Below are 26,639 nucleotides of genomic sequence, written 5' to 3'. Positions count from 1 at the left end.
AATGCCAGTAGCTCTGTCTCTCTGTGTGTGTGTGTGTGTGTGTGTGTGTGTGTGTGTGTGTGTGTGTGTGACGCTGAGGCTTGGTAGTTAGTTATTGTAGAAGTTCCAAGGCCCGTGCTGTGTGAGCCAAAGATTTTCTCTATTGTCTCCCCACCAAAATGCAACCATTTCGTGCATCTCCCAGCACAAATGCTTTGTTTTATTTCTACCGTTATGAATAATAGATGAAGGGGTTATTTCCACTTTATTTCGGTGAGCGTCAGCATTGCAATTGTCTGTGTGAATGAGATGGATAACTCTATCTCCTCTTTTCTCCCCCCTCTGTTTTTTTCCCTCTCTCTCTCGCTCTTTTCGTATCTCTCTCCTACAGAATGCCAAGCCCTTCTCCTCCTCAGACAGCCTAGTGAAGGTCCAGGAGGTAGCAAGCTGGCTTTTGGAAATGAACCAGGATCTGCTGTCGGGGGGCAGCAGGCGGGGCCTGGGGGGCCGGCGAGGGGGCCCGGGGGCCCAGCGAGGTAACGCCTCCTCCTCGGCCCGGACGCCCCAGGGCCAGCAGCCTGGAGAGGAGGCCGACGAGGAGGAGCATATGAACCGGGTGGTGGAGGACCAAGAACACCAGCAGTCCAGAGTCCAGCCTGCGGCCTCGGCAGGGGGGGAAGGAGTGGAAGAGCCGTGGACCTCCAGGGAGAATGGACCCCAGGGAGAGGAGGATGGAGGAGGAGTACCCAACGAGATGAACGGAGGAGTGACTAAGAGCGGCCGGTGGATGTGGGAGGCGGAGCGACGGCAACAGGGGGGGGATGACGAGGAGGAGGAGGAGGAAGAGGAGAACAACAACAGTGGCAGCCAGCAGGGAGAGCAGGAGGAAAGGACAGGGGGAGGAGAGAGAACGGGGAGGGATGAGGAGGACGAGGAGGAGATGGACCAGGACAGTGATGACTTTGAGCATTCGGAGGAGAGCGGGAGGGAGGAGGAGGAGGAAGAAGAAGAGGAGGGGGAGGACGGCCTTCACACACCCTCCCTCAGGAGTGATGCCTCTGTCCCCAACAACAACCTGGACCAGTCCTCGGGATGCCAACACCAAAGCTCACCCATCAAGAAGAAGGTAAGACCGGACCAGTGTTAGTGTTTCACAGTATACCAGAACTTACTAGATACTAGAACCTTCAAAAACGGTTCTCTACGAGAATTGTTACTTTCGTTCTTCTGTCAAATGTCTCACGCCATCTTCTGATTTGAGAGAGGATCAAGTCTGTATCAGCGCAGCCGACATCGCCTTATCGTGCATAGTCCGCTTCCTCATTGCTATCTCTAGCCTGGCCACTGCACACACTGGGAGTCTGGGCTGCATCACGTTAGCTCCCCACTCATACTGTCTCTAGCCTGGCCACTGCACACACTGGGAGTCTGGGCTGCATCACGTTAGCTCCACACTCATACTGTCTCTAGCCTGGCCACTGCACACACTGGGAGTCTGGGCTGCACCACGTTAGCTCCACACTCATACTGTCTCTAGCCTGGCCACTGCACACACTGGGAGTCTGGGCTGCATCACGTTAGCTCCACACTCATACTGTCTCTAGCCTGGCCACTGCACACACTGGGAGTCTGGGCTGCATCACGTTAGCTCCCCACTCATACTGTCTCTAGCCTGGCCACTGCACACACTGGGAGTCTGGGCTGCATCACGTTAGCTCCCCACTCATACTGTCTCTAGCCTGGCCACTGCACACACTGGGAGTCTGGGCTGCATCACGTTAGCTCCCCACTCATACTGTCTCTAGCCTGGCCTCTGCACACACTGGGAGTCTGAGCTGCATCACGTTAGCTCCCCACTCATACTGTCTCTAGCCTGGCCTGAGGAACCACTGCACACACTGGGAGTCTGGGCTGCATCACCACTTATACTGAGCAGAAGTTAACACCCGTGAAGATTGCAAAATGGCAACAATGTCCATTACAGGCTAGAACAAGAAGATACTGGTAGCTTCCAGCTTTGTAAGATAAGTTTCCTTGCTAGCTTACAGCTGAAGCATTCATCAGTTCACTACCCTAGTACCTTGCTGGCGATAATATGCAAACCATAACACACACTACTGCTGATTTCAAAGCTGATTGTCTTCCAAAAATGTATTCATTCATGTAATCTCCCTCGCCTCAAGTCTCTTCCAGTCAAGATTCTTTGCTGGAGCCCCAAACTAAGTGTGAATGACATCATGGGTCTGAAAGAGACAGCTACATTACTAAATTTTATAAAATACGTTTTTTCTTCTATGCAAATGTTGTTGATCAGTACAATAAAATAAGTCCCAAATGGAAGGGTAACAGATTGTTTCATCTGTAGCCCTGTGAAATCAGCCAAAACAATAACTAAATGCTTGCACACACTCCTATTGAATATGCATTCACCTGTATTGTGAATAGGCCAAGGCTACATCTTGAATTCCCCAATTTATCAATAGAGATTTACCATTCAAATAAATGATTACCGTTCTATTGTTATGTAGTTAGATTGGTAAAAACAAAGTCAAATTGATTGTATGATTTGATTCATTAATGCATACAAAAAAAATCTTAATCTATGTCAAATGTAATAATATTGCCTTAAAAAAAAAGAATATTGAACTCCTAAAGGTCTGTCTGCACCAAGTAGCATTCTGTGGCTGGCTAATAGGCCTTCTTTTCCCCCCCTTGGTATCATGATGGTATCTAGTATTATGATACTGAACCTGGTGTCGGTATCAAAGACAAAATTCTGGTATTGGGACATCACTAACCTGTGGTCAGTTTTTATGTTGTGTGTGTGATGTTCTGAATGTACATAGAAACGGGTACAGTAATGTGTGAATAGGTCCTTGCTTTTTCATATCCCTGAGAAGGTGACGGTAAGCAGTCAAGCTCTGTTTCAAAGCAGACACTTTCAGAAATGTGCAAAACCTCTATGACGGTAAGCAGTCAAGCTCTGTTTCAAAGCAGACACTTTCAGAAATGTGCAAAACCTCTATGACGGTAAGCAGTCAAGCTCTGTTTCAAAGCAGACACTTTCAGAAATGTGCAAAACCTCTAACAGTGCCTAATAATCTAGCGACCCTTGCCTCCAGGCATGACATGAGCAATTGTTGATACTGAACGTGATCCACAAGTCTCTAGTCCTTAACAGAGCAGTACAGTATTGCTGTATTTCTAATCCAATGGCTCCCCCTTGTGTTCAAAATAAGTTACTACAATTTTTAATTCATGGAGTTAATTTCTCGACTGTTGAAAATGGCAAATAAAAGGCCTGTGATTTGGTCTTGAAATGCTATTCACATACCTTCTACACTCCGCTAGCTGTACGCCTCAGCCATTTGTCAGGCTGTCTCTGGTCAGATTGCAATGCTACAGCAATGTGTTAATGCCATATCAAGCAATTATACCATATCGGCCTATAGAAACTTCTAAGAGAACATTTACAGTAGTCTGTAATAGCTACTATGACCCTCAAACGCAACTCTGGACCTCGGAGCCAGTCCCACCGCGTTTTTCCCCCTTCATTTGTTCCCCTCGAATCAGACTGATTTTAGACCTGGGACATCAGGTGGGTGCAATGAATTATCAGGTAGAACAGAAAACCAGCAGGCTCTGAACCTCGTAGGGTAAGAGTTGAATACCGCTGATCTGGAATTACTAGACATTCTATTTCTATACTCTACAATGCATAGGTCATACAGGGAGAATGTTACGTGCTGATTGACATGTAGCAGTAGCTGGCAACCTTTCTTGGGTTGCATGCCTGACCCGGGTCTGACATTCCGTCTTGGTAGAAGCAGCAAAAGTGCTGACTTCAAGAAGCCTTACCTTCTATTTTGAGGATCCATAAGTGAAGATTGGGTGTCTTGAAGGATTGTTCCCAGTGACGCTTCTCAAAGTCGCTCTTGAGCACCACTGTGTTTCCTTCAGCTGAGCTTTACTTCTACTCTAATTGGATATCAGGTTATAGGTCGTCAATCAACTGAGGTTGTTGACACAATCAGAAATATTGTTTGAAAGACTGATACAGTAGGGTTGGCTATTTCTTAAAGGGATATGTTGGGATTTTGGCAATGAGGCCCTTTATCTACTTCCCATGGTCAGATGAACTCGTGTCATTTATGTCTCTGTCCAGTATGAGGGAAGTTGGAGGTAGTTTTGCGAGCCAATGCTAAATAGCGTCAGCGTAACGACGAAGTCTAAGGGTAGCTACCAGCATTCTCTGGAGAAGTAGATCGGGATATTGGCAATGATGCCCTACGTATCCATTTAAGCAGGCCTATAGTACTTCAAGTACAGCTCAGTCAGTTGAGAGACTGGAGCATTCACCAAGGACACAGCTCAGTGCTTGGCCGCCCACCTACTCCAGTGTGTCCTCGTCTAACCACATCTTGCCTTCTGTCTTGGCAACGCGATCGACACAGTGCTGTGTTGGACTGACAGGTCATCCATTCCCCGCTGCTCTTCTCAAATCACTCAGCCAACCCGTGAAGGGAAATCTTTTCAGCCGCCCTCGGAAATCACTCTTTAATTAGTCCGAGGTAATAATGAGCGACAGTAAAGTGACAAACTCGGCCCGCCTGGCAGCCTTGGACCCGGGGTAGCCCTCGGCTACAAGGACAGAGCCTCCCCTGAAAGACAAGGAGACCATTTTATTGGACTAGATTTATCACTCCAGAGAAGGACGAATGTGTGTCATCTACCCCCCCCCCCCACCCCTGTTTTGTCCTCGGGCAAGTGTCAAGTGCCAAGTTTATCCCAGGGCTTCTATGACATTGGGGCTACCGATTTACAGGACAGGCCTTCAGTTAGGGCTGGAGCTTGGTTTGGAGCTCCCCCAGGCAGCCCCGGGCCACGTTCCGTAGGCCAACGTTCTGGAACGCTACAGATGGAAGTTAATATCATGAATAGAGCTGACACGATTCCTTATTCTACATGTCAAGAGAGGCATGTTTGTTCTACATAACATGGAACGTGACTTAGGCTCGGCCGCGTGGTGCGTCCCTTCAGGCAGTCCTGGAATGTGTCTCTTCATGCCGAGCCATGTGGCTCTGTTCACCTTTCACACGTGTCGTGCAGCCGCCGGCCGGCATCAAATGTGCCACATGGTTTTTTTGCCATGCCAACCCACCCCCTTCTCTCCTGTGAGTGTGATCGAGCTGTAGCAGGCAAACACCTTGGAGGGAGAGAGAGGAGGAGGAGGAGGGGGGAGAGAGAGAGGAGGAGGAGGGGGGAGAGAGAGAGGAGGAGGAGGAGGGGGGAGAGAGGAGGGAGGTAGGGAGAGAGAGGGGGAGGGAGGGAGGGAGAGAGAGAGGAGGAGGGGGGAGGGAGGGAGAGCTATTGTGGCAGTGAATGCGAATCCATTCACATCCGCGCCACAAGCAGGGGAGCTGTGACAGTAACACTTGTCAACAACAGGGAAGTGACCCGTCTCTCTCACTGTTACTGAAAAGCTCTGACTGCTCCTCATCCTCCAGTCCAGCCTGAGCCGTTGTCGTCCTCCTGCAATGGGGAATCGCACCATGAAGAAGGTGGCGCTGCTACTGGTGAGCATGTGTGGCGTTGTTACTGTTGTCTGTGTGTTTCTCTGGGTTTGTTTTCTCGAGACGGCTGGTTGTACTTGGCTACACAGCTAACATTGTCCTGAAAGACTTTGACCTAACTGTCGATCTTGATTGTGTGTGGTGGTTGCCGCGCGCCAGCTGACACTGATGTCTTACTAGGCTAGGAGTGGCGGCCTCAGAGGACCGCTAACGGGTACAGTCTCTTAATCCTGGAAGGTTACCGATTTCAATATCAGTGACGTCATGGTCGGTAACGGAGTGACCTGCTGTCTGAAGGATTTGTATGTTGAAGTGGAGATGGTGATTATGATTCTCTTCTCACGCAATTATCTCCAGGAGTGTCAAGCGTTTTCAATTTGCTTCGTGTGTGTCGGACTGTCTGGTGTTGCTGCCTGTGCTGAATTTGCGACAAGACACAAGTTCAACTGCTGCCGGACCTCGAGGAAAGCCAACCTCCAGCTGGGGATTCAGATTGCTCTGTAATTGACCTTGATTCAGTTTCATCTCTTAATTGAGTATTTGTTATTTCTCGTTATGCGTTACAGTTGGAGAGCACTTTCTTAGAACACGTAAACGCCAACATATTTTTAGACAGTCCATCTTTAGGAAGAGGGAGGTTGGGAGAAATATAACTGGAGAACAGCACATCTGCTCTGAATACCCCCGTAGTGGCCAGCCCAGAAGCTCTGGTCAGGGCTCAGGGTTTGAAGTCATGCTCCCTACCTCCATCCTCCTTAGTTATTGGTTTGAAAGAATTCCCACGGACCCACGACTGGCCGTGACCTATTGACCTCTGTCTCTGTCACAGCACGACCCCAAAGTCATGTCCCTCTCTGGTTCTCACCACGTTAGCGCCAAATGGCCAGCAACACCAGCAATCAGTTAAATAACGGTTAGATAAAAAGTTACTGTACAAGAGCCTAGGCTCTGATAATGGACATAGTTTTGAGTAGATGTCGGACGATGTCCTGGTTATCTAGATTAGCTCTGCCCCCGCAGGCATAGTCCTATATCTAATCATAGACATCAGTTTATAGCAGTGGTTCTCAACTGGTACTGCCTCGGAACCCAAATTGCACAAGGTTGTCTCAGTCGCGACCCAATAGTAGCATCGCGGAAAATAATCACAAATACAATCTGGAAACCTATTTTGAATTCTATATTAGTAGTAAATGTAGCAGTTATATGACGAGGGAACAACATTCCCACCTCTTTCATTGTCAGTAATTAAATGGTGCCCATATTCTTGATGAAGAATGTTAATTAACTCACTGGCTTGAGGCCACAAAATCAACCAACATAGCGCTGCTAATAGTTCTATATTAAAAATATTATAATTGAAGAAAAATTGTTAAATAATTAAATGTAAGTTCATTATAATTTCTACACACCTAATACCTGGTTTAAGTCGTTTCAGTTCAGACTGGAGTATTTTTTACTCAGACACCCGCGACGCACTCAGAACCTCCCACCAGTTGAGAATCGCTGTTTTTTTAGTACCAAGAAAGAGTTCATCATGGATTAAACTTCGATTCCTAGTTCCAATATGTATTCAGGAGGGACGATCTGAGTCTAAAGCTAGTTGATATTACCAGTGTTTTTATAGCGGTGTGTAAAGACGAGTGTCTTTCTCTGGCTCACTGTTTGTCGAGATGTCCTTGGCATGCAGATCCTGAAGTATGGCTTAGTGGGCTGAAGAGAACGCTCGTTCATTATGGAGAATATGCAATCAGAATTTAAATCTCCGGAAGCCAAACAGCTAGAGAAATGAAATATTTAATTTAGAAAATAAGCTGTTGGATTTCTCTGACCGAGAGCTCTTGTTTTAGAATTCATGACAACCAGTTGGGTATTTTAGACTGGCAGTATCTCTTAGTGCCTCTGGGGATCAAGTCCCCCCTCCCCCCAACAGTGTATTCAGTCCTTTTGTGTTGCCTTTTGGAGTGTGTCTGAGATATATTTTCACAGCTGGAGACGCAGTCTGTTTGTATTAAGGAGGAACTGAACAGGGTCAAATATCCTATATTCAAGGGATAGGAGAAGTGCTTTTAAACAAGCCTGTGTGCATGTTAGCGGTGTGTGGACTAAATAGGCTGTGCTATGTCATATGCTATACTATTATAGCCAGTGTTTCCAATCGTGGTGTGGTGGTCCATGGAGTATGTGATTGAGCAGAGATGACAAACTGTGAGAGGTTCAAGTGTTGCTCCCAACATCAGGCCTGAATGTAGAAACAGCCTTGATTGCAGTGCATCTTTAGGCTTTATGGGCTTTGCTATTGGATTTCGAGTGTCTTGAATCCCGGTGGGATGGACGTATGTGTGATATAGTAAACACCGTGAGAGGTGTGGAAGTGCTGGAACCAACACGGGGCTGGTATGTAGAAACAGCCCTGTGTTAAAGTCTGAGTAGGCTGCTGCCTGTGTGGAGGAATGTGTCAGTAAGCTGTTCTGCCTGGCGTGTCTTGAGAAGGGGACAGATGGGGGGGCTTGTGACTCTCTGAACTACAGGGCCTGGGTTAAGAGAGGCTCCTGAATTAGACCCTCTCTTCCTCCCCTTACTCTCCATCACTCTCAACCTGACTGCCTGCCAAGTTCCTCTGCTGCTTAACGCACACACACACACACACACACACACACACACACACACACACACACACACACACACACACACACACACAGAGAGAGAGAGAGTCAGCGACAAAGCACTCTCCCACTCTGTGGGGTCATGTTTCCCACAAGGTACAGTGAACTCTGGGATTTAACCTGCGCTCCATGACTACTCACATGCTGTACATTAACGATCTCTACACCACTGACGACCTCTTCAAATGACCTCTAACCTGTAACTAACCTGCTGTAGCGCTCTGATCAACTTCTATTGTGTTCTCTACAACAGATACCTCTCTCTTCCAAGCATTTAAAGAGGCATGCCATCAAACAGTATTACAACGTGATGATTATTGAATGCCGTATTGGATGTTTAGATATGGTTGCTGTCCGTTTGGACACTGTCGTGCAGTTTGTCTACTGTGTGTGTGTATATATAAAGGACAAGGTTAGTTCATTGCAATAGGCTTAACATAAACTAGCATCGGTCAGACTGTGGTAGATGGCTTATGATATCATAAAACTATCCTCCTTGATATGTTGTTGTTTTCTGAACCTTTATAGTCTCAACACCACATCACAGATGATTTATGTGGAATATGCATATGCACTTCCCGCCTCTGGGATTCCCCATTAGCCCTGACAATAAATCCCCCATAAACCATCTGGGGTGGTGGATTAGACAGAACGGGAGATTAGGCTTCCATGGTGACTGAGCCGCCTTGTGACCGTCTGCCTGCCTGTGTGTGTGTACCCTTTAACTGCCCTAATCCTGGGGGGGTGCTACTGGCCTTTTGAACATGTGAACAATTGTAACCCACTGTTGGTGATCTCAATGACACACCTCTGTGTTCTGGCATAGAGGGGGAGGGGGCCAGGCTGCGTCTGTAGAGGGGGAGGGGGCCAGGCTGCGTCTGCCTTGCTGCCTGGCTTGCTAATGTCTTAATTTCTATGTGGATGAGGTGTGTAGGCCTATGTACAGACATCACATAGACCGCCACACATGCCACCAGCATTGTTCAGTCCCATTTTGGATCTGGATCCTCTTCAGACAATGCCCCAGGGGCAGTCAAGGCCCTTCTGGGGGAGGGAGGCCTTTTTATATGCCTGTCTGACAGCCAGGGGTCAGCCCAGATGGCATCTGAACACTGAGTTAATGCAAGTAGGGTAGGAACTAGGTACAGCGCCCCTGTGATGAATAGAGGCAGCGGGTAACCTAGTGGTTAGAGTGTTGGGCCAGTAACCGAATGGTTGCTGGATCGAATCCCCGAGCTGACTAAGTAAAAAGCTGTTGTTCTGCCCCTGAACAAGGTAGGTAACCCACTGTTCCCCGATAGGCCGTCATTGTAAATAAGAATTTGTTCTTAACTGACTTGCCTCGTTAAATAAAGGTTCAATTTAAAATAAAATAAAAACAGGACATATCCATGTTTCAAATCCCGTTTTATTTGTCACATGTGTCGAATACAACAAAAGACCTTACCTTAGCGTGAAACGCTTACTTACAAGCCCTTAACCAATAATATTGACTAAATAAACTCCCCAAAAGTTTGACAATAAAATAACAACAATGAAGCTATATACAGGGGGTGTGAATGGAGTGATGTTCGGTCCTCCTTTTCACATTGAGGGAGAGGTTGTTGTCCTGGCACCACACTGCCAGGTCTCTGACCTCCTCCCTATAGGCTGTCTCATAGGTATTCCTTTTGTCCAGGTGGGAAAGGGCAGTAGTATCATCTGTGGGTCTAGGGTTTCCAGGATGATGGTGTTGATGTGAGCCATGTCCAGCCTTTCAAAGCTACGGGGTGATAGTCATTTAGGCAGGTTACTTTTGCTTTCTTGGGTACAGGGACTATGGTGGTCTGCTTGAAACATGTAGGTATTATGGACTCGGTCAGGGAGAGGTTGAAAATGTCAGTGAAGACACTTGCCAGTTGCTTTGCGCATGCTCGGAGTACACGTCCTGTTAATCCGTCTGGCCCCGCGGCTTTGTGAATGTTGACCTGTTTAAAGGGTCTTGCTCACTTCGGCTACGGAGAGCCGCTGTTCCTCCAGAACAGCTGGTGCTCTCATGCATGCTTCAGTGCTGCTTGCCTCGTAGCGATTATAAAAGGCCTGTCTGGCAGGCTCGCGTCACTGGGCTGCTCGCGGCTGGGTTTCCCTTTTTATAGTCTGTAATAGTTTGCAAGCCCTGCCACATCTGATGAGCGTCAGAGCCGGTGTAGTACGATTTGAACATAGTCCTGTATTGAAGCTTTGCCTGTTTGATGGTTCGTCTGAGGGCATAGCGGGACTTCTTATAAGGGTCCGGATTAGTGTCCCGCCCCTTGAATGGCTTCTGGTTGAGATATGTACGTACGGTCACTGTGGACGACGTCATCGATGCACGTAATGATGAAGCCGGTGACTGATGTGGTATACCCCTCAATGCCATTGGATGAATACCGGAACATATTCCAGTCTGTGCTAGTAAAAGTCCTTTAGTGTAGCATCCGCGTCATCTGACCTCTTCCTTATTGAGCGAGTCATTTGTACTTTCTTTTTCTTGTTTTTGCTTGTAAGCAGGAATCAGGAGGATAGAATTATGGTCAGATTTTCCAAATGGAGAATGAGAGGGAGCATCTCTGTGTGTGGAGTAAAGGTGGTCTAGTTAAAAAAAAAAAAAAAATGTTTTTACCGTTTTTACCTTACGGATTTAAGTTGGCCTGCATTAAAGTCCCTGACCCCTAGGAGTGCTTCTGAATCAGATATTTTCTTGTTTGCTAATGGCCTTATACAGCTCGTTGAGTGCGGTCCTAGTGCCAGCATCAGTTTATGGTGGTGAATAGATGGCTACAAAAAATATAGGTGAGATCTCTCTTAGTGTGGTCTACATCTTATCATGAGGTACTCGATCTCAGGCGAGCAATACCTCGAGACTACCTTAATTTTAGACATCGTGCCCCAGCTGTTATTGACAAATAGACACAGATCCCCTCGTCTTACCGGACGTAGCTGTTCTGTCCTGCCGATGCATGGAAAACCCAGCCAACTGTATATTATCTGTGTTGTCGTTCAGCCACGACTCGGTGAAACATAAGATTTAACATTTTTGAAAATCCTGTTGGTAGGATAGTCTCAACGGTGCTCATCCATTTTATTCTCCAGTGATTGCACGGCAGCCAATAGAACGGATACTAGAGTCGTGTTACCCGCTCGCCGACAAATTCTCACAAGGCACCCTAATCTCCACCCCCTATATTTCCTTATTTTCTTCATGCAAATGATGTGGATTTGGGCCTTGTCTGGGAGCAACGTTACAACCTTTTAGTACTGATATATGGTCCTGTGCCACTCAGTTTGTAAGAGCATGGTGCTGGAATCACATGCTAATACTAAATGTATGACCTCACTGTACTGCAAGCCACATGGTGTATGATGGGAATAGATCATAATCTTCATCAAGTTAATTAGACTCAATATAACGATTTACTTATACTTAGACTTGTTAAAGGTGCATTGTACGAATTATCCTCTCGAACCCGAAGCCTGTTATTTACTTGCTAGACCTAATGAGATGCTTAATGGGAGACTATTTTTCCACTAAGCTTTCTAGATACACACTTTCACTTTATTTATCATCCCACAGTTAGAATCCTATTAAAATTGAAGCGGGTAAACCATTTCAGTAATTAACAGATTGCATGAGAAGGAATGCCCATAGGATTCCATCAACCTACTAAGTCTAACAATGTTTGTTTACATGACACTGTGTTCTTAATTACCGACTAATGAGTGTTGTTTTTTTTAAAGACAATTTTTCTTGTTATAAATAAATATATTTTTCTCACTTGCTTGTTTATGGTTCAGGGGATTTTTGTTTAAAGCAGTTAACACTCTAACCCCTCAGTTTGTCAACAGAGAAGTTTATCCTTTCTGCCTCGTAAATAAGCAACCTGCTGCTTTAAAAAAAAAACAACAGCTTGACAGTTAAAAGAAACCTCTTAAAAATTCAACTGAAGGAATTCCAGATGACTGTTTGGGGAATAAAGTGAATTGGAGTTTGATCATCAAACACTACCCAAGTGTCTCTTGATGTGGTGCTCTGCTCTGGTGAATCGTAAAGCAAGCTCGTCCTCTTTGAATTAAAGCACATCCCTGACATGATCAACACTGCCAGCTCGGATGGTTAGTCTACTCTCAGTGTTGTTGCTAGATGGTTTTTTGAATGAAAACGAAAGTGTTTTTTCTGCCAGTCAGTCCGTGGGCCAGAGCAGGGCAGATGTCCGTTGTAGCATGGTCTGTGCTGCAGGACCCAGATAAGGACTAGAGCAGGACCAAATGTCTGTGACATGGCACCACTACTGTGTGACTGGGCCATTGAGTCATTGACCCTGGCTCTATGGGATTAAAGGCGTTTTGGATCGAGGCCAATAACACAAAACAGAAAAGCATAACAGGCTGTAACAATTCAGTGTTACCTTACGGCACTTTTCTGGATCATGGCCAATAACACGGCCATGCCTACTCTGCTAATACAAACAAACAGGCCTTAACGGTTGCGAGTATTGCCTTTCGGCACAGAAATCTGGTCGCACAGTACATTCAATAACACAGGCAGCCACGTCCACCCATGATACAACCCGAGACATGATACAACAGTTGAGTGTTGCCTTACGACGCGGCGGATATCTGGTTGTGCGCCCGTGACCCCTGCTGTGTTAGTCTCTCTGTGTGTCTCCGGTGCGACAGAGGAGAGAGATTTCCCCTATAAATCAATGGAGGAACTCTGTGTGCAGCAGAGGAAGGAACGCTGCTGGTGTAATCCTGCTGCTCCACCACACTGTGACGGACATCTGTTCTGCAGTGTGAGTAGCAATGCTACCTGCTTTGCAAACACTTAAAGGCACAGTCTCTTTCTTTTTCCTCATGGATTACTCAAGTTTTTTTGTTGGTTCTGCTGCGGATGAAAAAGAAGGGCTCTCAAGTTCTGATAAGCAGCGCTCGCATTAGCTGAAGAATTAAGAGTCCGGATGGATTTGAGTCGTTTGATCGTTTAAGTGGCTTAAAAGCCCCGATTGAATGAAAAGTTATTGCGAAGAGAATTTATACTTTTAATAACATTGAGACGTTGAGTAAAAAAACAATCAGTTTACTGTGTTGCTAGGCTACCGTTTGGACTTCCTGTAGAAACCTACTCAAACTTCCTCCATCCTCTTAACCATGACTCAAAATAAAGCCCACTTGCACTGATCATAGAAATCAAGTTTGGTGGCTTCAATCAATTGGAACACCCGACAGTGAATCGCTCCCCATTGCTTTTCTCTATAGTCGCGCCCTGGTTCTCTGGAGGGGTGCTGGGTCATATTCCTGTCTGCTCCCCAGATGAGGGGAGGCCAGCCTGGGCTGAGACCAGCAGAGTTGTCGCCCCTCCCTCTGCCCCATCTGTTGGTTGTACTGTGCTGCCCGGAGCAGGCACTTCACAGACATGGTGTTTGAATATTTGATACCGGCCTAATTAACTATGCCCTTTTACTGGAGACGATGAACTGCTGTTCTCCTGAGCCGGGCCCCTGCTAGCTTCAAGGCTACGCAGCCAAGGTTGTTGTTTTGCTGTCAAGCTCTTCCGTCGCCTGGTTGGAGCTCTGCGTCGCCTGGTTGGAGCTCTGCGTCGCCTGGTTGGAGCTCTGCGTCGCCTGGTTGGAGCTCTGCGTCGCCTGGTTGGAGCTCTGCGTCGCCTGGTTGGAGCTCTGCGTCGCCTGGTTGGAGCTCTGCGTCGCCTGGTTGGAGCTCTGCACACGTCCTTCAAACAAGACAGCCTCCACACGCCTACTCTACTGATTCTACGGACGGTAATGTAGCCTAGTCAAAAGCATCCACACACCCAGCAGGGAACTGTTCCAGCTGTCTCAGGAATGCCAGCGTGTTGATCCAAGCCTGCTAGAAATAGAGGATCAGAGGAAAAACTTGGATTTGTTTTTGGGCTCCCATTTTCAGTGTTTAATAAACTCAATGGGTCTAATTCATTAGAAGTTTCTACCTCAACCTTCAAACTTAAGAAAATTACATTTGTGTGTCTCATTAATGAGAAATCACTCTGAAGTGTTTTAAATGGAGCGGGGCTGTTCAACTGTCGTCCATAAAAACCTTGTTTGTAGCTTTAGGCTAAATCTGGAAATAAGAGCATGAAAAACATTTCAGACAGTTATACTTTGGAGTTGAAAGTTAGTTAAATCCAGACAATATTATTTGGCTTACTAGTCGACGACTAGCGTAATGTAGCATTGACTTGGTGTGATGAACACTGGTTGTCGGTCTTTAGAGTTCACCCATAACTTAGCCTTCTCTCCGGAGAGTTAATGAACAGTCTATCCCTCATGGAAGCTGAAGGCTCACACCATTTTAAACTCTGTTATTCTGAATGCAATGGAGCTCTGTGTTCAAATGCTCGTTTATGGATGTATTTTTGCCAGTAAACTATGTTTTTGGAGAGAACTGGAACCTTGTTAGGCTAAATACTAATGCTTTTCCTGTTGGTTTGATCTAACAAAGCAGGCCAGCTCTAGCCAGGCCTGAGGAGAATGTCAATGCTGATTGCCTCGTCCATCAGTCCTACACTATGGATCGCAACAAGATGGCACCTGGGTCCTCCTGTGTGTGTTTTGCCTCAGGCTACAGAGGCCTGGATATCCAGCTAAAAGTGCTAGCCCTAGATAGATGGCATCATTTTGTCAGAGTTGCAACAACTCATTGCATCGAGTCATTCTCAATCGCCCGTCCCTCCATCTCTTCTTCCCTTTTATCTCTCCTAGCTGTCCCCCAACAGGTTGCCAGGTAACAGGGCCAACACAGCTTCCACAGGGGTGTTCAGGAACTCTCAGAACATTACATCGCTTAAAGAGCAATTAATTAGCCACTTTTCATCCTCAGGTTCGTTATCTCCAGCACCAAACCAGTGTCTACATTATGTGAAAACAGAGCCTTTCTATGATCTGTGGTTAAAAAGAAAAAAAGGTCCTAAAAAATGCTTCTCGGTCACAGGGTAGGATTAAAAGTACAAGACAGTTGATCTTAAAACATAGTTTCTAGCCCATCACTGTTTTTAAACGTTCGACGTCATCGGGTACCTCAGGAGTAAATGTCAGTTGGCTTTTCATAGCCGAGCATTCAGACTTCGAGAGAGTTTGTGAGGGAGTGGAAAGCTAAGGTAACTGAGCTAAACGACTACCGCCCCGTAGCACTCACTTCCGTCATCATGAAGTGCTTTGAGAGACTAGTCAAGGACCATATCAACTCCACCCGACCTGACACCCTAGACCCACTCTAATTTGCTTACCGCCCCAATAGTTCCACAGACGACGCAATCACAACCACACTGCACACTGCCCTAACCCATCTGGACAAGAGGAATACCTATGTGAGAATGCTGTTCATCGACTACAGCTCAACATTTAACACCATAGTACCCTCCAAACTCGTCATCAAGCTCGAGACCCTGGGTCTCGACCCCGCCCTGTGCAACTAGGTCCTGGACTTCCTGATGGGCCGCCCCCAGGTGGTGAGGGTAGGTAACAACATCTCCACCCTGCTGATCCTCAACACTGGGGCCCCACAAGGGTGCATTCTGAGCCCTCTCCTGTACTCCCTGTTCACCCACGACTGCGTGGCCATGCACGCCCCCAACTCAATCATCAAGTTTGCAGACACTACAGTGGTAGGCTTGATTACCAACAACGACGAGACGGCCTACAGGGAGGAGGTGAGGGCCCTCGGAGTGTGGTGTCAGGAAATTAACCTCACACTCAACGTCAACAAAACAAAGGAGATGACCGTGGACTTCAGGAAACAGCAGAGGGAGCACCCCCCTATCCACATCGACGGGACAGTAGTGGAGAAGGTGGAAAGTTTTAAGTTCCTCGGTGTACACATCACGGACAAACTGAATTGGTTCACCCACACAGACAACGTTGTGAAGAAGGCGCAGCAGCGCCTCTTCAACCTCAGGAGGCTGAAGAAATTCGACTTGTCACCAAAAGCACTCACAAACTTCTACAGATGCATAATCGAGAGCATCCTGTCGGGCTGTATCACCGCCTGGTACGGCAACTGCTCCGCCCACAACCGTAAGGCACTCCAGAGGGTAGTGAGGTCTGCACAACGAATCACCGGGGGCAAACTACCTGCCCTCCAGGACACCTACACCACCCGATGTCACAGGAAGGCCATAAAGATCATCAAGGACAACAACCACCCGAGCCACTGCCTGTACACCCCGCTATCATCCAGAAGGCGAGGTCAGTACAGGTGCATCAAAGCAGGGACCGAGAGACTGAAAAACAGCTTCTATCTCAAGGCCATCAGACTGTTAAACAGCCACCACTAACATTGAGTGGCTGCTGCCAACATACTGACTCAACTCCAGCCACTTTAATAATGGAAAAATTATGTAAATAATGTATCACTAGCTACTTTAAACTATGCTACTTCATATAATGTTTACTTACCCTACATCACTCATCTCATATGTATATACTGTACTCTATACCATCTACTGCATCTTGCGTAAGCCGTTCTGTAACATCACTCATACATATATTTTTATGTACATATTCTTTCATTCCTTTACACTGTGTGTATAAGGTAGTTGTTGTGGAATTGTTAGATTACTCGTTGGTTATTACTGCATTGTAGGAACTAGAAGCACAAGCATTTCGCTACACTCGCATTAACATCTGCTAACCATGTGTATGTGACAAATAAAATTTGATTTGAAAACAGCAGGTCCGGGACAAGGTAGCATGTTCGGTGAACAGGTCAGGGTTCCATAGCCTCAGCTTTGTGTTGGTAGTGTAGCACTAGTGACATTGACTAGTTGCACAGTATGCTCTTATCTATCTTATCTCATCTATCTGTGCTTTGCTACTGTGCTTTTGTAAAACTAGGGAACTTATGAAGTCTGAACAAAACTGGGCCCTTTTCTCTCTCTTTCTATCCCGCTCTCCCTCCCTTTCCTGTCATGTGTCTCTTTGGGCCACCTCATTACAGGAGACTCAGTGGGCTCCATGTTATGCTCTGTGGAAACCGGTTGGAGATGGTCTGCCATCTTCAGGACAGGGCTGCACTCTGCTGCAGCTCAGCCAAGGCTTTCCTTCTTGACCTTGGGAGAGACATTAGTATGTCACTCTGTCCTGCCGCCGCCAAGGCCTGTCCTGCCGCCGCCAACACACTGACTGCTTTATTGGACCTGGCCACAGGAAGCCTCTGCCTGTCTGTACTTGCAAATTTTGGACACTTCAGCCCACACGCTATCTCACAACTCTGCCTGCTTGCAAACAGACGTCTGCGAGCGTGTGAGCTGAAGTACATTTTTGCATCTAATCATATGGGTAAATGTCAAGGGATATGCATATGGCGGTACAGGAAATGAATAAGTGTACCCCTGAACAGCTCTGTAATCTCAGGTCTGCCTGACTTCTGCGACAGAGGTGGCTCCGCTTTGTCAAAGGAACTCTGAGAGCCAGCCTGACGTAGTGTAGGTGGTGTTTTCCCACACACCGGCTGCCCATCAGAGACGAGAGAGACCCGGCAGAGCTGAGCCGCAAAAGGTCACGTGCACCCGTCCGCCCACGCCAAGGCAAATGCAGCTGAACTCCCGTCCAACTCTCCTGCTGCTGGCACCGCTGCGCCTCAGCCCTCGCCGACGCAATCTTACGCTAGTTCTCATGGAAACCTGGCCGGCCTGGAGACATGGAGATGGCAGACAATCTCCTGCCGCCTCACGTTAATTGAACCCATCATCAGAGGGCATTGTGAGCTAGCTACGACGTCCAATAATAACGGCGGTTGAATTTTTGCACGTCACTGACTAGACTTGAATCATCGTGTGATGCACACCACTCTATCTGGACCACTACTGTGGTGTGGGAGGGAGGGGATGATTGGCTATGGCACCAGGTCTCTATGACAACGGCCCTGGCTGCTGATGGCTGTGTGGTCTGTGGGTGACAGGCAGCCTGCTCCATGTCAACCTCCCTCCCTCCCACGCTGGTTGGATGTTTTAATAAAAATCCTGACCCTGGTAACTGTTGCTATGCGACTCTCATGATTCCACCCTAGTGCCAGTCTATTTCATCCAAACCCCGCAAGACTCCCCTTTTAGAGGGTGTCTCAGGGAAAGAGTGACAGAGAGATTTCTGCACAGGAAGCTTGTTCCTCAAAGATGGTATTACACGGTCACAAAGAATTTCACTGCACCTGCTTGAACATCTGTTTTAACATCTGCTAATCTGTGTACGCCACAAATAAACTTGGATTTCAATGTAGCCTGAATAAAACACAGCATAGAACTGCTCAGAATCCTGGTGCAGTTCCAACAATGTCCACCAGAGGGAGGCAGTGCTCTGGCTGTGGGGTTCCATAGGCTCAGACTGTCTGCTGCAGCTGTGCCGCCAGAGCAGCATCCCAGGCTTCACACGCAAATCGGCTGTTTCCCATCTGCTACCCACTGTCACTGGACAGCCTCATTTAGCCGTGTGTGTGTGTGTGTGTGTGTGTGTGTGTGTGTGTGTGTGTGTGTGTGTGTGTGGAACCACCATGTCTGCTCCTCAAATCAAATTGTATTTGTCACATACACATGGTTAGCAGATGTCAATGCGAAATGCTTGTGCTTCTAGTTCCGACAATGCAGTAATAACCAACAAGTAATCTAACCTAACAATTCCACAACTACTACCTTATACACACAAGTGTAAAGGGATGAAGAATATGTACATAAAGATATATGAATGAGTGATGGTACAGAACGGCATAGGCAAGATGCAGTAGATGGTATCGAGTACAGTATATACATATGAGATGAGTAATGTAGGGTATGTAAACATTATAATAAGTGGCATTTGTTTAAAGTGGCTAGTGATACATTATTTTTCCATTATTAAAGTGGCTGGAGTTGAGTCAGTATGTTGGCAGCAGCCACTCAATGTTAGTGGTGGCTGGTGGTTGTGGTCCTTGATGATCTTTATGGCTTTCCTGTGACATCGGGTGGTGTAGGTGTCCTGGAGGGCAGGTAGTTTGCCCCCGGTGATGCGTTGTGCAGACCTCACTAACCTCTGGAGAGCCTTACGGTTGTGGGCGGAGCAGTTGCCGTACCAGGCGGTGATACAACCCGACAGGATGCTCTCAATTGTGCATCTGTAAAAGTTTGTGAGTGCTTTTGGTGACGAGCCGAATTTCTTCAGCCTCCTGAGGTTGAAGAGGCGCTGCTGCGCCTTCTTACATTTACATTACATTTAAGTCATTTAGCAGACGCTCTTATCCAGAGCGACTTACAAATTGGAAAGTTCATACATATTCATCCTGGTCCCCCCGTGGGGAATGAACCCACAACCCTGGTGTTGCAAGCACCATGCTCTACCAACTGAGCCACACGGGACCAATCTTCACCACGTTGTCTGTGTGGGTGGACCAATTCAGTTTGTCCGTGATGTGTACGCCGAGGAACTTAACTTACTACCCTCTCCACTACTGTCCCGTCGATGTGGATAGGGCGGGTGCTCCCTCTGCTGTTTCCTGAAGTCTACGATCATATCCTTTTGTTGACGTTGAGTGTGAGGTAGCGTCAGAGCCTCTGAGACACAGAGCCACACTGGTGCACAAATGCAGGGGGATGGAGGTACTGGGAGAAGTCGGCTCTGTGGATACGATGAGGGTCAACGGACGAGGACTTGATGAGAGCTGGGATGAATTCTGTCTCGTGTAGGCCTACAGTAGATTTGTTTATTTCACTGGCAACCTCTTCATTAAAGAGGAAGCATGAACTCAATCCCAGCTTTTAAACGACCTCATCTCAAACACTGTGTGGTGAATGCAAAGGTACTCATTAAATTGTCGGAAAACACACACACACACCTCCTACTCTGGCCCATACCTCTCAACCCTCTGTAGTTGTGGCAGCTCGTAGGCAGACTCCAGACACACGTCGAGAGGTAGAGTGGAGGCAAACAGTTGGGATCACTGAGTAACACGGATTAACATTTGGCTCAATGAACACACTGCCCCCGCGCGCGCACACGTCCTCTCGTCCCTACCTCCCTCACCCATTTTAAAATCTCTACGCAAATTGACTTTGGCATTTCCCCTGCCGCCTGCCTCACCCCTGTAGCAGCAGAGCCTCTGTTGCTCGCTTCCCGGCTTGGCTGACGAGCGCCACAGCTTTATGACACTCGCCACCCGGGATTAGGTTGGAATGTCTCTCTTGTTGACAATTATCTGGCCCCAGGCCTCTTTGCGTCGGGAGTGAGCATTGGGGCAATTATTAGGCCCCAGTGGCAAAGCCACATTGCCCTTATTTTGGGGGCGCCCGCCTCGTTGAGCATAGAGCGTTGGACACCTTGTTTTTAGAACACACATCCTAACTTTCCATTGTACATTATGGCCATTTAGGATTATGAGATGTATATATACACATATGCCTGTGTGTGTGTGTGTGTGTGTATAGCTGCTTGGAAATTTTATGATCTTCAGCTAGTTATTCTTATCTCATATGAGCTTTCTGTTGCGCTTTTAGTATGTGTGTGTATATACTGAATGTGGGTGAGAAGGTCTGGTTTCCTATTGGAAAGACTGGCGGCAGGTTTAAACCGCTCTTGACAAAATTGACACGTTGCTGCTCACAGGCCAGTAGTGCAACAGGACGCACTGCCACTTGTCTTCATTCTGATAAATAGCTGTTGGCTTTTTGACTTACCTCCGTGGACGTTTTCAGATTTTGAAGCAATACAATGTCTAGCAATTAGGATATGGAAATGACCCTGTGCCTCTGCAGAGCTGAACACAGCCCTATGTCCCAACAGTGTCTATTTAAACTTCAGCTGTTTTTCTTAGGAACTTATCAAACACCTACCAGAAGTGTTTTTCTTAATCCTATGTGGATGTTGTTTTCTCGAGGCCAAACTCTTTTTCAAATAATGTGTAGAATGTTCTTTGTTGAATGCATTCAGTTGTACCAAATGACTAGGTATCTCCCGTTCGCTTTACTCCGGCGTCCGATCCATGTGGAAGTCATTTTGACGCTTGCCTGTATCTTCAATGCTATTGTTATCGGGTAATAGCTTCTGCGACCGTAATCGCTGGCTTCGGCTGGTGTTTATGCCCAGCGGAGGATGCTAATGTAAACAGGAAGGAACCTCAACCCACACTTGTACACAGTGGCAGGCTGTCGCTGGACTACTCATTCAAAATCTAATCAAGTCCAATTTTATTGGTCACATCCACATGGTAAGCAGATGTTATTGCGAGTGTAGTGAAATGCTTGTGTGTGTGATTACTCATTCATCAACTTTGTGTTCTAGCACGTGTTGTATAGATTGGTACGGCTAATCACTCACTGTTGCAAGGGAGGTGTGACTGTAAGTGTGTTATAATGTAAACGGCGAGGAAACAGTCTGTGTGTGGTCCGGTGTGAGCTAAGCCTTCCCAGCGATCCATCATGCCCAGTCACCATACAAGCCCGGGCCAGAAGAGCCTTGTTATGCTCTGTCTGATTTGGCTGTCCGAGCCTTCCAGATTTGTGAATACGGGAATGTGTTGCTACGGTTAAGCGTGAACAGGTTCCTGTTTCTGAATAGTCTATTCCGTATTTGTTTCATATTTTAATGGATTTGCAAGCATGCTTCGTCTTATGTCTTCTAAAACACAAGTTAGCCTGATGCATTAAGCACTTTAATTAAAGCTGGGATCTTTAATGGTAAAACAGACATGTCCATTTGGGATATTACAACATCAAAAACGGTTCTGCAAACAGCACCCTTTTCCCCCTCCCTGTACATCCTTGCATGTGCTGTAGAAGGACAATATGTACTGCAAACAGCACCCTTTTCCCCTCCTGTAAATCCTTGCATGTGCTTTAGTAGGACAATATGTACTGCAAACAGCACCCTTTTCCCCTCCTGTAAATCCTTGCATGTGCTATAGAAGGACAATATGTACTGCAAACAGCACCCTTTTCCCCTCCTGTAAATCCTTGCATGTGCTATAGAAGGACAATATGTACTGCAAACAGCACCCTTTTCCCCTCCTGTAAATCCTTGCATGTGCTATAGAAGGACAATATGTACTGCAAACAGCACCCTTTTCCCCCTCCTGTAAATCCTTGCATGTGCTTTAGTAGGACAATATGTACTGCAAACAGCACCCTTTCCCCTCCTGTAAATCCTTGCATGTGCTATAGAAGGACAATATGTACTGCAAACGGCACCCTTTTCCCCCTTCCTGTAAATCCTTGCATGTGCTTTAGTAGGACAATATGTACTGCAAACGGCACCCTTTTCCCCTCCTGTAAATCCTTGCATGTGCTTTAGTAGGACAATATGTACTGCAAACAGCACCCCTTTCCCCCTCCTGTAAATCCTTGCATGTGCTATAGAAGGACAATATGTACTGCAAACAGCACCCTTTTCCCCTCCTGTAAATCCTTGCATGTGCTATAGAAGGACAATATGTACTGCAAACAGCACCCTTTTCCCCCTCCCTGTAAATCCTTGCATGTGCTTTAGTAGGACAATATGTACTGCAAACAGCACCCTTTTCCCCTCCTGTAAATCCTTGCATGTGCTTTAGTAGGACAATATGTACTGCAAACAGCACCCTTTTCCCCCTCCCTGTAAATCCTTGCATGTGCTTTAGTAGGACAATATGTACTGCAAACAGCACCCTTTTCCCCTCCTGTAAATCCTTGCATGTGCTATAGAAGGACAATATGTACTGCAAACAGCACCCTTTTCCCCTCCTGTAAATCCTTGCATGTGCTATAGAAGGACAATATGTACTGCAATTGACCGTGCTGCGCCACGCAACAAAAAGTGGCGCGAACAGTGGCACCGTTTCCCCCTGCTGCGGATTCCATCTTTAAGTCATAGGCTAACATCCTCCAATACGTTGACTCTGTTTTTAGCCATATTTCGACTTGTTCTTGGAGTTTTAGTAATGTAGGTCCCAGTCTTAGCAGCATTGGCTGTCATGGTCAGGAACATTTGTAAGTGTGCTGAGTAACTCGAGATCCAAAAGGGTTTGACCTTTTGACACATCAGCGTTTCGGAGCTTTCTCCTCAGAGAATGCAACCTTAGCGACCCCGAAGGGAAGCGGTTGCACGGTTGGGGTATATACTACAGGAGTGAAGTGTGTTCTGGAATAGCTCTGCTGACAGGCTGTGTGTGTGTGTGCTCATTGCTTTTGACCAAAATGCTTGAGCAAGTAAATTGCTTTGTTTACTGAGGATGAGTTAACCACCGTGCAGATTAACCTAGCATATTCTCATGAAGAAGATCAGACCGTAGGTTAAGATCCTATAGGCTAATATAGCCCATCGGAGTTAGCATATTGGCGTCCGCTTTAACTGTAACCATAACCATTAACCTTTTTATAGTACCCCTCAGTTGATCTCCCGTTCTACCTTAAACCCTGACCTCTAAATCTCCTCAAGTCTTGGAAGTTAACATCCCTCTGGAGGCTGTATAAAACTGTATGGCATTCAGGATAAGAGATTCCCTCAAACCGAAGGCTTTGGGCTTGAATTCCCCAGGACCCAAGGTTAAATCCCTCATATCTGACATTCCTAACATTTACCTTGGGCCTATCATGTTAACAGACATAAGCCTCAGCAGTGGGTCCATGGCACATAGTTTGGTAGTTGGAGATTAACTAAAAAGCTCAGGTAGCCGGAATATAGACACGGGGGAGACATTTGCTGTAGCCTATTCAGGATGTGTTCGGAAACTAGTGGTTTTGTTGGTGTCTCTGTGGTCACCTTTATCCCCCATGGGCCTGCCTTGCTTGTATCCATGTGTCTGCACTCTTGACTGTTTACACTAAACCTCAGTGGGAAAGGTACTAATGCTGCTAGTTCCGCATTGACTAGAATCACACACTCCTACAGCGGGGAGTTCTTTTGTATTTATGAATTATTCAGTTGCCTGCCAACATCCAGAAGCAACACAAAATGAAGAGCCCTCTCGGTTCAAGAGGACTAGGGCTTTGTTTTTCATGACATCTTTATTGATAAGGGAAGGGCAGCGTAGGGGGGAGTCAGTCAGCATTCTTTGTTGTCAGTCAGTTCTGCCGAGTTGTGAAGACTCTGTAATCCCCACTGATCCAGACCTATTTCTTCTTTCTGTAGTTGAATTTTCCCATAGCAATTATTTATTTCTCCAGCCTTCTTTCTCCAGCCCTTTGATTAGAATTTGAGGAAGATACACGTGCTGAGATGTGACCTATGTGGGTATGGTAATGGCGTCTATTCCCAATAGGTTGACACACTATATTGAGCAGCAGCACGTTCTGTGGACAACATCGTCCCAGAAGAAGTAGAAGTGGTGGCAATTAAAAAAGTTGGAGAACTTCTCCTGCTCTTCTAAGGGAGATGTACACCTTCAAATTAAATCCCAAGTTCTAGAAAAGTTGGGAAACGCCGGCACTCCAATAAGTTTATTTAAAAAATTTGACAAAAAGACGTCCACCCATTTCACCTTTTTTATTTTCTGCCGGACAGGGTAACGTTTGGTCAGTTATGTCTTCATCAGATTGACTGCTGTAGGCCCAAAGCCTATCCATCCTGACTCCAGCAGGTCAAATAAAGCCTTGATGAAGTGGCCATGGCACACATTCCAACATCTGTCTGTGTGAACGGCAGCCCTAAATATCCTTCATCCGCCTCAGCATATAACTCCCTGGCCGGCAGCACGGAAGAGTTCGCGTTTCTGTTAACCCTCACTTTAGATTTGATGTCGTCGACGGCATCAGGCATTCATAAAAATGGGCCTAAGTAGTTCTGAGTGTGAGGAACAATCTCTTGACCTGCTGTTCGATGTACATACCACTTAGCCTAAATATGCTATGTGCTAACAGTATTGATCTGCTTGTCATGAGTTGGCATAAACTGTCACTGTTTATGACAGGTGTCATGTCCCACTGCGATACTGTAACAGTATGCCCCCCCATGTCCCACTGCGATACTGTAACATTATGCCCCCACCCCCCCCCCCCCATGTCCCACTGCGATACTGTAACAGTATGCCCCCCCATGTCCCACTGCGATACTGTAACAGTATGCCCCCCCCATGTCCCACTGCGATACTGTAACAGTATGCCCCCCATGTCCCACTGCGATACTGTAACAGTATTCCCCCCCCATGTCCCACTGCGATACTGTAACAGTATGCCCCCCCACCCATGTCCCACTGCGATACTGTAACAGTATGCCCCCCCATGTCCCACTGCGATACTGTAACAGTATGCCCACCCATGTCCCACTGCGATACTGTAACAGTATGCCCCCCCCCACCCATGTCCCACTGCGATACTGTAACAGTATGCCCCCCGTCCCACTGCGATACTGTAACATTATGCCCCCCCCCCCATGTCCCACTGCGATACTGTAACATTATGCCCCCCCATGTCCCACTGCGATACTGTAGCATTATGCCCCCCCATGTCCCACTGCGATACTGTAACAGTATGCCCCCCCCCCATGTCCCACTGCGATACTGTAACATTATGCCCCCCCCCCCATGTCCCACTGCGATACTGTAACATTATGCCCCCCCCCCATGTCCCACTGCGATACTGTAACATTATGCCCCCCCCCATGTCCCACTGCGATACTGTAACATTATGCCCCCCCATGTCCCACTGCGATACTGTAACAGTATGCCCCCCCATGTCCCACTGCGATACTGTAACAGTATGCCCCCCCATGTCCCACTGCGATACTGTAACATTATGACCCCCCCCATGTCCCACTGCGATACTGTAACATTATGCCCCCCCATGTCCCACTGCGATACTGTAACATTATGCCCCCCCCCCCCATGTCCCACTGCGATACTGTAACATTATGCCCCCCCCCCCATGTCCCACTTCGATACTGTAACATTATGCCCCCCCCCCCCATGTCCCACTGCGATACTGTAACATTATGCCCCCCCATGTCCCACTGCGATACTGTAACATTATGCCCCCCCCCCATCTCCCACTGCGATACTGTAACATTATGCCCCCCCCCCCCATGTCCCACTGCGATACTGTAACATTATGCCCCCCCCCCATGTCCCACTGCGATACTGTAACATTATGCCCCCCCTCCATGTCCCACTGCGATACTGTAACATTATGACCCCCCCCCCCATGTCCCACTGCGATACTGTAACATTATGCCCCCCCCATGTCCCACTGCGATACTGTAACATTATGACCCCCCCCCCCATGTCCCACTGCGATACTGTAACAGTATGCCCCCCCCATGTCCCACTGCGATACTGTAACATTATGACCCCCCCCATGTCCCACTGCGATACTGTAACATTATGCCCCCCCATGTCCCACTGCGATACTGTAACATTATGCCCCCCCCCCCATGTCCCACTGCGATACTGTAACATTATGCCCCCCCCCCATGTCCCACTGCGATACTGTAACATTATGCCC

The 26,639-nt window shown here is 47.2% G+C and overlaps 1 protein-coding gene across 2 annotated transcripts in view; it reads left to right on the top strand.

The window, feature by feature from the left end:
* LOC129841129 (F-box/WD repeat-containing protein 7) overlaps window positions 1-26,639 on the top strand; it is a 202,558-nt gene that overhangs the window by 77,454 nt on the left and 98,465 nt on the right. For both annotated transcript variants that reach the window (XM_055909246.1, XM_055909245.1), the window contains exon 3: window positions 371-1,105. In XM_055909246.1, the coding sequence (XP_055765221.1) occupies window positions 440-1,105 (666 nt within the window). In that variant the 5' untranslated portion in view covers window positions 371-439. The remainder of the gene's footprint in view (window positions 1-370; window positions 1,106-26,639) is intronic.

Source organism: Salvelinus fontinalis, chromosome 42 (assembly GCF_029448725.1).
Source record: "Salvelinus fontinalis isolate EN_2023a chromosome 42, ASM2944872v1, whole genome shotgun sequence".
NCBI classification, from domain to species: domain Eukaryota; kingdom Metazoa; phylum Chordata; class Actinopteri; order Salmoniformes; family Salmonidae; genus Salvelinus; species Salvelinus fontinalis.
This window is presented reverse-complemented; position numbering and strand designations above follow the sequence as displayed.